Genomic DNA, 14,858 nt, shown 5'->3' on the forward strand with positions numbered 1-14,858 from the left:
GATAGGGTCTCCCTGTAGCCCCAGCTGTCCTGGAACTCACTATGTAGACCAGGCTGGCCTTGAACTCACAGAGATTCGCCTGCCTCTGCCTCCTGAGTGCTGGGATTAAAGGTGTGAGCCACCATGCCTGGCCTCTTTTTCTTATATTTATTATTATTATTGTGTGTGTGTGTGATGTGTGTGTTTATAATGTGTGTGTATGATATATGTGTGAGTTTGGACATGTACATGGCATGGCACTTGTATGGAGGACATAGGAAAACTTTTGAGTGTCCATTATCCTCAGCTGAATATTAAGTTCAAAGCTAGCTAAGGTGGCTAAGCTACATGAGATCTTGACTCAACTCTCTCTCTCTCTCCATAAATGCAACTTTTTTTTTTTTTTTTTTGCGACGTCTCCCTGTAGCCCTAGCTGCCAAGAACTTTCTATATAAACCAGGCTGGCCTCCATCTCCCAGAGATATGCCTGCCTCTGCTTCCTGAGTGCTGGGACTAAAAGTGTGCACTACTATACCTGGCTAATACATGCAATTTTAAAAATAAAATAAGGCCCTGGAGAGATGGCTCACTGGTTAAAAGCACTGGTTGCTCTTGCAGAGAACTTGTGCTCAGTTCTTGCACTTACCTGGTGGCTAACAACCATCCATAACTCCAGTTCCAGGCGATCCAGTGCTCTTTTCTGGCCTCTATGGGTGTTGCATGACATGGGTGCACTTATATACTGGCAGACAAAACAATCATAAACAAATAAAAATAAATCAATGGTGCACAGCTGTAATGCCAACATTTGAAAGGTTGAGGCAGGAGGATCTTGAATTCAAGGCCAGCCTGGGCTACACACAACTAGACATTGTCTTTTCTTTTTTTTTTTTTGTCTTTTTGAGACAGGTTCTCCTTGTAGCCCCAGCTGTCCTGGAACTCACTATGTAGACCAGGATGGCCTTGAACTCACAAAGATCTGCCTGCATCTGCCTCCCAAGTGCTGGGATTAAAGGCGTGCACCACCATGTCCAGCCTTAGACATTGTCTTATCAACCAACCAATCATCAACAATAACTACTGTACATCAAAAAGCATCATTAAAAGACGAAACAGCTGAGCATAGTGCATAGCTGTAATCCCAACACAAGGGAGGCAGAGACAGGAAGGAGGATTTCTGTAAATTTAAGGCCAGCCTGGTCTAGATAGTAAGTTCCAGGTCAGCGTAACCTAGAGTGAAACACTGTTGCAAAAAAAAAAAAAAAACAAAGTAATTTTAAAAAATTGAAAAGAGCAGGGCATGGTGGCCCACACTGTTAGTCCTAGCACTTGGGAGGCAGAGGCAGGTGGATCTCTGTGAGTTTGAGGCCAGACTGGTCTACATAGTGAGTTCCAGGTCAGCTGTGGCTATAGTGAGACCCTGTCTCAAAAAGACTGAAAAAAAAAATTGAAAAGAAAAAAACAATAAAATATTTGTAATATACAGCAAAGTGAGGAGGGGTAACATCTAGAATGGTCAGAGATTTTACAAACCAAGAAACACAAATGACCCAGAATAATTATTCAAGTGCAGACAAGATAGCTCAGTGGATAAAGATGCCTGCTGCCAAGCCTGAAGACTTGACTTCTATCCCCATCTTTGAGCATATCAAATAAATAAATAAGTAAATAAATAATATCAAAAGTAAGTAAGAAGGTTTAAAGATGGCTCAGTGTTTAAAGGTCCTTGCTGCCAAGCCTGAAGATCTGACTTTGATCCCCACCTCTACATGTGGGCACAGATATAAATAAAGTAGGTAAGTAAGACAGTTTAAAATAGGGGTTTGAGAGATGGCTCAGTGGTTAAGAGCACTGACTGCTCTTGAAGAGGACCTCCTTGGCACTGGACGACACAGGTGCACTCACATACATGCAGGCAATGCACACATACACATAAAGTAAAAATAATAAAATATTTTTAAAAAGAAAATTTAAAATAATTGTTCAAATTGTAAAAATGGGGAGGAGAAATACAAAAGGGTTAATGAAAACTATAATATTTAAATAGCTCACAATAGGCAGTGTGCTATAAGGATAGAGGCACTTTTTTAGTGCTAACAGAAGATGAATATGTGTTAAAAGGACATTGTGCCAGGCATGTGGGGCATACCTATAGTCTCAATACTTGGAAGGCTGAGGCTGGAGGATCACAAATTTGAAGCCATCCTGGAGTACATAGTAAGAACTTGTCTCAAAATTAAACACAACAAAGCCGGGCGTGGTGGTGCACGCCTTTAATCCCAGCACTTGGGAAGCAGAGGCAGGCAGATCTCTGTGAGTTCAAGGCCAGCCTGGTCTACATAGTGAGTTCCAGGACAGCTGGGGCTACAGGGAAACCCTGTCTCAAAAAGACCGAAAAGAAAAAATAACAAAAAGGCATATGATATATATTGTTTATAGTAGCAAATTAAAAAAAAAAACTAAATAGGTTGGGTGGTGCATACCTTTAATCCCAGCACTCAGGAGGCAGAAGCAGGAGGATCTCTAGAAGATGGAGCCCAGTCTAGTCTATATAGTGAGTTCCAAGCCAACTGGGGCTACAGGGAGACCCTGTCTCAAAAGAAAAACAAAAACAAAAAACTCCCCCACAAAACCTAAATAGCTAGTATTTTTTAACCTTTAAAAAAAAAAAAAAACTTTAGCCGGGCATGGTGGCGCATGCTTGTAGTTCCAGCACTCAGGAGGCAGAGGCAGGCGGATCTCTGTGAGTTCAAGGCCAGCCTGGTCTACATAGTGAGTTCCAGGACAGCTGGGGCTACAAGGAGACCCTGTCTCAAAAAGACAAAAAAAAACCACAACACTTAATTTTTTGAGAATTTGATACATGAATATTGTCCCTCCCAGTCCACCCTCTAACTCCTCCCACGTCTCCCCCCATTCCTTTTCAATTTCTTGTCCTCTTTTTTGATTATTATCATTACATATACATGCATACATATATATATGCACATATATCTGTATATACACTTAGTGGTGTTTGTGCATACCTGTGTTTAGGGCTGCCCACTTAAGAGCAGATAACCTCTCAGGGAGATTCTCCCTTCCTCAGCATCCATTGATTACCTGTAGCTCTTCATCTTGAGGTGGAACCCTGTGAAATTCCCTCAATCCACCTGTAATTAAATATTTTACAGCATGTTCAACTTACAGAATACTATATAGGTATTAAAAAGACAACTATGGATAGGGATGTACCTCAGTCGTACAGAGCTGGTGCAGCATACATGAGACCCTGTTTCAACCTCTGCACTGAAAGAAGAGAGAGACCTAGATCAACAATACAGAGAATAGAATATGGAACATATTAAATGGGGGGAAGATGGAAAAGAACAAATCATTGAACAGTAAACACAATATGATATAATTTGTGACTTCAAGCAACTAAAAATGTGATTGGTACATGCACTGGTATATAACCACACAAAATTTAGTGGGAAAAACCAAACTGCTAGCCGTGTTCCCTCTGCAGAGCAAGTATGCATGCACGTGGGCTAGTTTTAAATGTGTGTATGCGATGATGGGATAAAAGGTGACTTTTGCATTTTCCTCCATTTACTTCCATGCTGAATTTTTCCAATAAAACTGACTCTTTTGCTTCTTGCTTAACTAGGAAGGGAAATCATAAGAAGCACACAGAAAGTACTGGTGCTGATTGTTGGAGCTACAGAATGCTGCAAAATGTTGTTCAGTACTGTGTACATGTATTTTGAAATCTAGTTAGGACAAAATTTTTAGTGCTGCCAGAATAGAACCCAGGGCCTTGTTCACACTAGGCAAACGTTCTGTTACTGCACTACACCCAGACAATAGTTAGAAAAGCAAGAATAGGCTTTAAAAATCCGTGGGCGGTGATACTTGTAGACACATCATATGTTCGTAAGCTGTGGTGGTGTCAGGGCATCACAGAAACTCTTGGGAAGCAATTGTTCTGAGTTTTCCAAGTAATACTGTAACAGAGCAATGGAATTCAAAGAGGAAAAGTACTCAGGCAGGAACATAGCCAACCTTGTATTGGGCCGGAAACCCATTCACTGTTACATAGCATACTAGACTAGTGTGTCTGCCCACTAACTGCTAAACTCCAAACAACATATAAGAGTGTAAGACAAGGCAAGGGCAGTGAGGGCAAAGAAAAACTCAGAAAAAGCTAAGTAAAAATTTTCACAGGTAGCTGAGAATGTGTGACTGACACTAAGGAAGAAAGTGCAAGTGTTTCCATAGAAAGGATTTAGAAAATAATGATGGTTGTGAGAATGGCCTCTTTCTTTTTGAAATAGGTTCTCATGTAGCTGGCCTCAAACTCACTATGTAGCTGAGGATGACCTTAAACTTCTGATCCTCCTGCCTCCTCTTGTGTTGTGCTTAGATTACAGTCCTGTGCCACCATGCTTGGTTTTATGCAGTGCTGGGGATCAGACCCAGGGCTTTGTGCATCACTAGCCTGCATGTGGTCTCTTAAAGCAATTAATCTCACTGAGGGATGGATTGGGGCAGAGGAAGCTATCAGAATCTAGAACAAGATCATTTTTAGGAACTAAAACATTTTTGCTGGTTTTCTAACATAGACCTAAAAGAGTTTACTCAGGTGACAATACTCTTTGTTGGCAAGGAGAGACTATCATTTAAGTATCAGCAATTATAAAATTAGAGGGATGGAGATCATACTCTTATTAAAATATTATATGTTGCTCCCAAGATTTTTATGTTTAGCTGAAGGTACAGAGTAAAATATGCTCAGAAATATTCAATATAATAAAATATCCTCCACTAAAATTACATGTGGTATTCCCCAAATGTATATTTTCCTGGGGAAAGGATACACATAGAATTCTTAAGCTCCTCCAAGATGTCCAAACTCGAAAATAAAACAAAATGGCTAGGGATGTAACTCAGCTCAAGATCCAGCAAGGGATGAATCAGAACTCAGCAGGCTTTGGGCTGGAGATACAGCTAAGTTGGTAGAACAGTAGCCTAGCATGCATGAAGCCCTGTGCTTGATTCCCAGAGTCCCATAAAACCAGATGTGCACACCTATAATCGCAGCATTCAGGAGGATCAAAAGTTAAAAGTCAACTTCAGTACCATAGCAAGTTAGAAGTCAGTCTAGGTACATGAGACATTGATTAAAAATAAAGAATTCGGCAAATTCAGCAGGCAGAAAAAGAGCCAGAGAAATAGGAAAAGTGGGTTGGAAGTAGCCATAGTACTGTTAAGATACTGACAGCTAGCTGGTTTGTTTGGTACTAGGGATAGAACTCAGGTCTTGTGCATTCCAGGCAAATGAAGGATCACTGAGCAGCATCTCAAGGCTTAAGTGCTTTAGATACAAGGTGTTATTGTCATACTGTAACAATTGCACTAGTTAACACCAATTTCATGAAGCAAATGTTTCTATATTTGTTATCACAAAACTTGCACAAAAGGGCTGTTGCTTTGATCTAACAATTATCACTTGCTTGAGTAAGTGAAGGAATTATAGAATATGATCCTAATGTAGCCAATGGGAAAGCTTTTAAGTTAGAAGTATCTGGGAGCTTGCATATATGCATGACCAAGTGCCTCAGCTGGGACCGTGGGAATGGGAGCTGCCAAGCTCGTTGGAGATTATGATCTGCTCTGCAAGAATGGGCATGCATAGTGAACCACGGTATCAATCAAAACAAAACTGGTGCCTAGGATATGGGGAATATTTGGAGCCATATGAATATCAATCAAAAGAAATGCCCTCTTGGGCATGGTGGCGCACACCTTTGGTCCCAGCACTGGGGAGGCAGAGGCAGGTGGATCTCTGTGAGATCAAGGCCAGCCTGGTTTACATAGTGAGTTGCAGGCCAGCTGTGGCTGTGCAGCCAAACCAAACCAAAACAGAACAAAATACATTGCCAGGATATTCAGAAACTTCAAGAATGAGAGACAGCAAAAACACAGTCCCCGTGAAAAGCCATGTACTTTTAGTCCATAAAGTACTTTTAGTACTTTTAGTCCATAGAGAGGTACCAAGTGAAGCCAGGTGTGGTGGCACACACCTTTAGTCCCAGCACTTGGGAGGCAGAGGCAGGTGGTTCTCTGTGAGTCTGAGGCCAGACTGGTCTATATAGCAAGTTCTAGGCCAGCTGGGGCTACAGGGAGACCCTGTCTCAAAAAGACCAAAAAAAAAAAAAAAAAAAAAAAAGAAGTACCAAGTGGGGCTGGAGAGATGACTCAGCAGTTAAGAGTATTTACTACCCTTGTAGAGGACCTTAGTTTAGGTCCCAACACCCATGCTGGGCAGCTCACAAATACCTATAACTCCAGCTCAAGGGATTCAACACTGTCTTCTGTCTTCCCAGGATACTCACACATACATGCACATACCCCCACACAGACACATAATGAAAAAAAAAATCTTGAAAAAAAAATAAACGTCAGGGCTGGAAAGATGGCTCAGAGGTTAAGAGTACTGGCTGCTTTTGCGGAGGACCTGGGTTCAGGTCCCAGCACCCACATGTTGGCTAACAACCTTCCTTAACTCTAGTTCTGGAGAATCTGACATCCTCTTCTGGCCTCCACAGGCATGCATTTGTTGTACTTAAATGCAAGCAAAAACTCATACACACAATTTTTTTTAATTAAAAAATGGGCTGGAGAGATGGCTCAGCAGTTAAGAGCACTGACTGCTTTTGGAGAGGACCCGGGTTCAATTCCTAGCACCCACATGGTGGCTACGAACTGTCCTTAACTCCAGTTCCAGGGGAATCCAAAGCCTTCTCCTGACCTCTGAGGCATTGCACGACACAGGTGCACTCATATACATGCAGGCAATACACTCATACACATAAAATAAAAATAATTTTTTTTTGGTCTTTTTGAGACAGGGTCTCCCTGTTGTCCCAGCTGTTCTGGAACTCACTGCGTAGACCAGGCTGGCCTTGAACTCACAGAGATCCGCCTGTCTCTGCCTCCCAAGTTCTAGGATTAAAGGCGTGGCCACTATGCCCAGCCTTAAATATTTTTTTAAAAAATCAAAAAATTTAAAATAAAAATAAAAAAGTACCATGAGAATGTTGAGAGTAAAATTCTACATCAAAACTAAACTACAGGATATTCTATAAGATGGTCTTTGAAAGCCTCGAGAGGAGGAGACAGGAAGATTATGAATTTGAGGCCAGCCTGGCTAGGCAACGTGGTAAGACCCTGTCTCAAAAAGACAGACAAAACAACAAAAATATGGTCAGAATTTGGCCACCCATAATGACTACTGGATTTAAATGTGATTGCGCTTAAGAGCCCTAGGGAATATTTTGTAAATTTGTGTGGGCGTACCTTTGGCTATATCACTGTTAGAAGGCGGTACTATTACAATTTAGTAGGCATCGAATGGGTAATTTAGACATCCTGTAATTTCATTTGTTTGTAGTGCTGGGGATCAAACCTTTATAAGGTTGTTATACAGAGAAAAGCTGAATAGAGACACCATCTTAGTCAAGACTAGTGGTGCAGTCTGTAATCCCAGCTACTCAGGAGGCCGAGGTAGGTAGATGGATCACAAACTCAAGGCAGCCTTGGTATGTATTACAGAATGAATTCAAGACCAACTTAATGAGAACGTGTCTTAAAATAAAAAGTAAAAGGAGGGATAGGGGTATAGTGTAGTGGCAGAGTGCTTGCCTAGCATCTATGAGGCCCTGGGCTCAATCCCCCAAAAAGGCACTGGCTTTTTGGATGTTTTGTGTATGTGTAGTATATGCATGTGTATATGGGGGGGTACGTGGAGGCCACGGAGGACATCAGGTGTCCTGCTCTATCACTCTCTTATTATCTCTCTCTCTCTCTCTCTCTCTCTCTCTCTCTCTCTCTCTCTCTCCTCTCATCTCTTTGAGACAGGGTCTCCCTGCAGCCCAGGCTGGCCTAGCTGTCTTTTTAAAAAAGTATTTTCTTTCTTTCTTTATTTTTTGGTCGATTTGAGACAGGGTCTCCCTGTAGCCCCAGCTTTCCTGGAACTCACTATGTAGACCAGGCTGGTCTTGGTTTGTTTTTTTAACTAGACATTAATCCATTTCCTCATCTGTTAAATTGGGATAATGATAATTACAAACTTCAGAATTTCTGTGTGGATTAAGTCAAGGTATGCAGTATGCTTAGTATGTGCATGGCATATAGTAAGCATGAGGAAATGTTAGTTATCATCATTAAAATGAACTCTTTGAGCATCCAAAACTCCTACACACTGCTGGGAGGGATGTGAACATAATACGCTTGCTTATAAAGTTTAACACAGACACACCATACAATCTAGCAATCTCACTTCTTAGTTATATACTTAAAGTGAAAGGAAAACTTACAGAAAAATTTATAGAGGAATGTTTATAGCAGCTTTAGTCACAATTTCCCAGAGTTGAAAACAACCCAAATGCTTTTAAACCAGCAAGTAGATAAACAAATCAGTAGAATACTACACAGTAAGAAGAAACAAATTGCTGACAGAAGTAACCTCATGGATGAGTCACAAATGCATTAAGTGAGAAGAGACTGACTCAGAAGGTGATATAATATACAAGTCCTTTTATATGGAATTTATATGAAATTCTGGAAAAGTCCAAACTCTAAGGATAAAAATCAGGTTAGTGGTTGCCAGACAATGCAATGGGGTATGAGGGAAAGTAGGGGATGATGGAAATGTCTTAGGACTGTGCTCATGTAACTATATGCAACTATCAAAATTCATGGCATTAGAAACTGAAAAGGGTCAATTTTATTGTATGTAAACCATATCTTAATTTGAAATTGAAAAATAAGACACTAGTAGCCAGGTGTGGCACACACCTTTTATCCTAGCACTCAGGAGGCAGAGGCAGGTGGATCTCTGTAAGTTCAAGGCCAGCCTGGTCTACATAGTGGGCTCCAGGCCAGCTGAGGCTACCAAAAAAACAACAAAAAACAAAAGAAAATTTAAAAAACGCAGTAGATAATGCACTTTCCTTTAAGAATGAGATATATTTTCCTTCATTTTTCTTCTTACTCATTCTCCTTTACATCTTTTTTAATTTCATTTAAAAAAAATATGTGTGTGTGTGTGTGTGCCATGTGTATACACATGGGTGCCCATGGAGGCAAGAAGAGGACTTCAGATGACCTGGAGCTGGAGTTGCAGGTGGTTATGAACTGACTCCTTGGAAGAGCAATATGCATTTTTTTCAAATATAATTCATTTTTTATTTGTTGATTTTTGTGTGTGTATATCATACAGAACATCCCAAACAATCTCATTTGTCTATATACCCACATCCCAAATGGCACCCTCCCATAGCATCCCCACCACTGGAGCCCATATACTCTGTCATCCCTGTTACTGTCCACTGTGTTGTCATTGCCCACACTGTTCTCCAGTGCTTGTCCATCTGCTGAATCTAGTCAGCCTATCTGGAGTTCCTTGTTTTAGGAAGATCAGCTCTTCTTCATCTAGCAGCAATCAGTTGCCAATATTCCTTTAGATAAGATTGGGGTCTGCTGTTCATTTTCCCAGTTCTATGAGCGGCACTTTCTGATTAGGAATAAAATCATCAATGAGAAATAATTGTCTAAATCACTTTTTATATGGACTTTAGCCTAATGTCTGGGAAGTGTAATTCTTTGAACACTTAAGGAAATATGCTGATGACTTTTACTCTTTGGTTATACTTTCCATTTGGGTGTTTAAGACCATACAGTTGGGGCTGGAGAGATGGCTCAGTGGTTTAGAGCACTGACTGCTCTTGCAGAGGACCCTGGTTCCATTCTCAGCACCCACAAGGCAGATACAAACTGTCCTTAACTCCAGTTCCGGGGGAATCCGAAGCTCTCTTCTGTCCTCCACGGCATTGCACGACATGGGTGCATTCACATACATACAGGCAATGCACTCATACACATAAAATAAAAATAATTATTTAGCCAGGCATGGTGGCACCCGCCTTTAATGCCAGCACTCGGGAGGCAGAGGCAAAAAAAAAAAAAAAAAGACCATACAGTTGGCCCAGATAAACCAATTAATTTTTTTACTCTTTAGGTCATGGGCTTGAGAGGAGCCCCTGGGTCCTTTTTTTTTTTTTTTTTTTTTTTTTTTGAGACAGGGTCTCCCTGTAGCCCCAGCTGTTCTGGATTCACTATGGAGACATGGAGACCAGGTTGGCCTCGAACACACAGAGATCTGCCTGCCTCTGTCTCCGAAGTGCTGGGATTAAAGGCGTGCGCCACCACGCCCAACTGGCTCCTTTCTTTTACCAGTTCCATCTATGTGAGATAAGTCAAAGGTCCTACTTGACTATGGCTGGCTTCACTTGGAAGCATAGAGGAAATGTTTCCTCTGTGTTGACCTTCCTCTTTGTAGACAGGACCTGGTTCAAGTCCATTTGGTGGGGTCTCCAGCAATATGCATTCTTAATGTCAGAGCCATCTCTTCAGTCTTTGCTTTTGTTTTTTGAGACAGTTTCATTGCATAGCCCAGCTGGCCTCAAACTCTCAATCTTCCTGCCTCAGACTCCTGAGTACTAGGTTTTACAGGCATGTATATACAGTTGGCACCTACATTTTCTGATAATAAAAGTATTACATGTTCATTGTAGACGTGGGAAAAAGCAGTAAAATAATATTTCCTTGCCATTGTTTTTGTTGTTGTTGAGACTGGGTCTCATGTAACCCAGGGTGGCCTTAAACTCCTGATCCTACTGCCTCCATCTCCCAAGTGCTGAGTTTATAGGCTTGTGCCACCACTCCTGGTCAATTTTGCTTTTCAGAAATATACATTTTGCTTTCTGAATACACTGTATATATATTCTCATGTCATTAAATAATTTTCCAAATCATTTTATGAATCAATGTGTGTGTGTGTGTACATGTGTGATGAGTGTGTGAGGGTCAGATGACAACTTGTGGGAACCAGTTCTCTTGCTCCACCATGTTGGTTCCAGGGACCCAACTCAGGCATTAGGTTTGACAGCAAGTGTTTTTACTGGTTGAGTCATCTCCAATTTATATTTTCAAGCATCCCTTGGTTGTTAGAAATTATATTGCTTACACAATTATTGTTTGGAAAACTAACATTACAATAAAGTTCCGACACCACAAACTTGTAAAAGGGAAAACAATTCAGCAGGGCCAGAGATGACTCCACCAGAGTTTCACAATGCTGAACTGGTAAGGCAACCCTTCCCTTGGCTGCAACTCCCTCTTTGTTTTAAGGTCTGCTGGAAAGTGGTTCTACAGGGTGATCTGGCTCCTTTTCTCCTTGTAATGCTTAGGGTTAGCCACCCTAACATTTCCTGTACTACCAGATTAAATTTGCAGAATACTTTTAATATTTAATGCTTACTCCATCCAATGTAGGAGTATGCGGGGCAGATAGAGTACTTTGTTCACGATCACACGATTATCATTGATGTAAACAAGGATTTAGAGCCCTGATATTATTCAGTCTCAGAAAATAAACATTTCCCAGCGTTCAGGGCACTGCTTTTTGTTTTCCCCTACTCTAGCAATGGAGCCCCAGTCACTCCAGAAAACTGGGTTCGCACACAAGCAACTTAGCCAGCGAGCGGATGCTCTCCCAAATTTCAGATGTCCTTGGCAACCTCGCCACTTACCGGCTGGGGTCATTTCACTCCCGATGGCAGGGGCACACTTACTGCCCCTGACCAAGGGGGCCCAGCGAGCGGGAGGCGAGCCGGCTGGGTGGCCCGCAGGTCGCCACGCTGAGGGGCTGCCACTCACCAGGGCGCCCCGGCTCTCGGGCGACACCGCGGCGTCAGCAGGGTGCGCGCCCTGTAGGGGACGATGGGCCCCGGTGGAGGGCCGTCTCAGGAGACTCCCAGGACCTGACAGGAGTCGGTTCTCCCCCCACCCGCTCCGCCTCCGAGAGCTAAGTCCTCTGCTATCCCAGAGTTCCTCGGTTTCCGGAAGCGCCGGCTTCCCGGAAGTGCCGAGCCGCCTGACCGAGCTGGAGCGCTGCAGCTGGAGGGTTGCGATTCTGGGGTCCTGGTGACCGAGCCGGGGCGGGGTTGGAGTCGGTCCCCGGAGGCTGAGCGGAGGGATGATGGAGGAGGAGGAACTGGAGTTCGTGGAGGAGCTGGAGGCTGTGCTGCAGCTGACGCCCGAGGTGCAGCTTGCCATCGAGCAGGTGAGCGCTCCGCCCCCTCGGGAGGTGGGTGCGAAGGATGTGGCTGCTCTGCGCCTGGGCCTTGCGGAGCCGCCTTTGGGTGGAAAGGTGACGGCCAGGGGGAGATGGTGAATGGAGGTGGAAGTGGGAATGGTTTTCTCAGCCAGAGGACCGGAAGCATCTTTTCTAGGCCTTGACTGTCTTTGGAAGCTGGCGCGCCCTTGTGGGTTTGAGCAAAGATGCCGTGGTTTTTGGGATGATGAACTTAGAAGAAGGGACCCTGTGCCTGGCAAATTCAGATTCTGGGAGGTTGGGGGGCTTTCATTCATTTACCAGGCTAGCGCCGGTAAAAGCTAGTGTTCCCGTTTCTGTTTATTTATTACTTATTTATTTTATGTGTATGAGTGGTCCGCCTGCATGTATGTAAGTGCACGCATGTCGTGCAATGCCTATGTGAAGGCCAGAAGAGGGAGTCAGAGCTCCTGGACCTGGAGTTGCTACGGTTGTTAGCCGCCATGTGGGTGCTGGGAACAGAACCCTTGCACTCTGCAAGAGCAACCAGTGCTCTTAACTCCAGCTCCAGCTCCTGTTTCTTAAACTAGCCTGTTGTGAGTGGCTTGGAATTGGCAGGGGGAGACTTTAATTCCTGAAGTGAATGGCAGGACATGCTGGCAAATGACCCTTTACCATAATTAAAAGGTTCAGGACTGATGAGATTGCTCAATGGATAAAAGCACTTGCCTCCTGACCTTACTACCTGAGTTCAATCCTGGGATCCCATATGGTGGAAGGTGAGAACCAACTCCTTCATGCTGTTTTCTGATTTCCACCCAAGGATCATGGCAAGCACAAGTGTCTCCCTACCTCCACTAATAAATAAAATGTAATTTAGAAAATGTTTTAAAGGTTGAGAATTACAGAAACTTGGGTTCCAATTGGAGACTATTCCAAGGAGTCCTCTCTTCCCTGCAGGAGGTCTTTAGTTTACCAAATTCTTTTTTTCAAGTTTATTAAAAGCTTAAGGGTAATGATATTAGAGATAGTGATTTAGGCCCTTGTGCAGGATTTTGTTCTTGATAAAGGGAAGAAAAATCTCCCTTACAAAAATTCATATGGAGCCGGGCGTGGTGGCGCACATCTGTAGTCCCAGCACTTGGGAGGCAGAGGCAGGCGGATCTCTGTGAGTTCAAGGCCAGCCTGGTATACATAGTGAGTTCCAGGTCAGCTGGGGCTACAGGGAGACCCTGCTTCAAAAGATTAAAAAAAAAATCATATGGGATTATGATTTAAGTAAAGGAACATTATGAGCTAGGATTGCAGCTCAGGGGTAGAGCACTTGTCTAGTATACCTGAGGACCTAGGTTCAATCCCTGTATAATGGAAAAGAAAGATTATGCTTCACTTAATGATTATTGGGAAGCATTCCTGAGTAAAACATTACTTCTACTAAGAATAATCCGTATATATTGATCATTAAGACTCAACTTGGTCTGCTACTGTGTACTAAGTGATGTATTTGTATTGCCCCATTTATAGACTTTTGGATGTGTGTTTTTTTTGTGAGTGCTAGCCTTACTCCTTTCAAATCACATTTGGTACACCTTGAGGCTGCCAGACTATGGACAAAACTTGAAGTATTTGGGCCACATTTCTTTAGCACCCACTTCATCTACTTCCTTTATTAAGAAAAAGACTTACATTTCATTTAATCTTAAGACACAGTGGGAAGAAATGATACAATTATTGTTCGAATCAGTAATCTCAGAAGAGCATTTTGTTGCTGTTGTTAGAGAATATATTTGAGTTCTAGAAGAGATTTATTTAGTCAGCAGACATCTTGACTTCAAGACAAATTTATTTTTTCTTACTTTGGTAGTCTAAGATCCAATAAAATCCTGCTAACAGTTATGCAGTAACTTACTTGTAAACAGTTGTAAGTTAAGGGTTGATTTAATAGAACACATATTACCCTGAGATAAGTTCCAGAGGCGTTGCATAAAGTGTAAATCACTATAGTCATGTTACCCTTGAGGTCCCTTAAATTGACCATGGAGTACAGATAAGTCTAGTGTTGTGTTTTCTCTGCTAACAATGGATGCAGTCATTCTTTTAAGTAGGCATCACCGGCTGAAGTAGTTGGCTTGGATTCAAGGGTGTGCTGTGTGAAAACCTATTAATACCTGGGATAACACCCAGGAACAGGGAGAGGAATGAAGAAACTGAGAGTAGCTTGAGGAAGTGGGTAATTCACTTCCTTCACACATTGCTCACAATGGCAGGTCTGGTTCCCAGCATTCACCCCCTCTGCTGAGGGCATTTAATTGAGGTGTGTAAATCACATATATGTATGATGAATTACAACCATAAGTGTACATTACAGAAAATATAAAGCTTTCTTTTTTAATAATTAAAATTTTTTTTAATAACTACATGATTAGAAGAAGCATTTCACTATAGCTCTAACATATACAATAACAATTTTCTGGGCTAAGATGCATCTTTTTCAGAACTGGCTGCACATTTTTAGGTTTACAGTTGAATTATTTTTATCCCTATTGCCTTGCAAGGAAAGAAAAAAAGCACAAATGCTGTATTAGTTACTTTTCTGTTGCTGTGACAGAAACACTGACTGAAGCAATTTATAGAAGGAAGAGCTTATTTGAGCTTACAGTCCCTGGGGAATTGCAGTCTGTCATGGCAGGGAGACATGGTGGCTGGAGGAAGCTGGAGA

General features: G+C 42.4%; 1 protein-coding gene and 1 long non-coding RNA gene across 3 annotated transcripts in view; one reads left to right on the forward strand and one right to left on the reverse strand.

Annotated features, from left to right (window-relative positions):
* LOC108490628 overlaps window positions 1–667 on the reverse strand; it is an 8,073-nt gene extending 7,406 nt beyond the window's left edge. Inside the window, exon 1 of the long non-coding RNA XR_001872342.2 lies at window positions 626–667. This is a non-coding gene — a long non-coding RNA (uncharacterized LOC108490628). The remainder of the gene's footprint in view (window positions 1–625) is intronic.
* Window positions 668–11,928: 11,261 nt separating this feature from the next.
* The window catches only part of Vps53 (VPS53 subunit of GARP complex), a 182,014-nt gene continuing 179,084 nt past the window's right edge, over window positions 11,929–14,858 (forward strand). Inside the window, exon 1 of one of the 2 annotated variants that reach the window (XM_008828753.3) lies at window positions 11,929–12,148. In XM_008828753.3, coding sequence (XP_008826975.1) covers window positions 12,062–12,148 — 87 coding nt within the window. In that variant the 5' untranslated portion in view covers window positions 11,929–12,061. The remainder of the gene's footprint in view (window positions 12,149–14,858) is intronic. The other variant, XM_017797063.2, reaches the window with a different exon arrangement.

This window comes from Nannospalax galili, unplaced genomic scaffold (assembly GCF_000622305.1).
Source record: "Nannospalax galili isolate Female #2095 unplaced genomic scaffold, S.galili_v1.0 scaffold212, whole genome shotgun sequence".
NCBI classification, from domain to species: Eukaryota; Metazoa; Chordata; class Mammalia; order Rodentia; family Spalacidae; genus Nannospalax; species Nannospalax galili.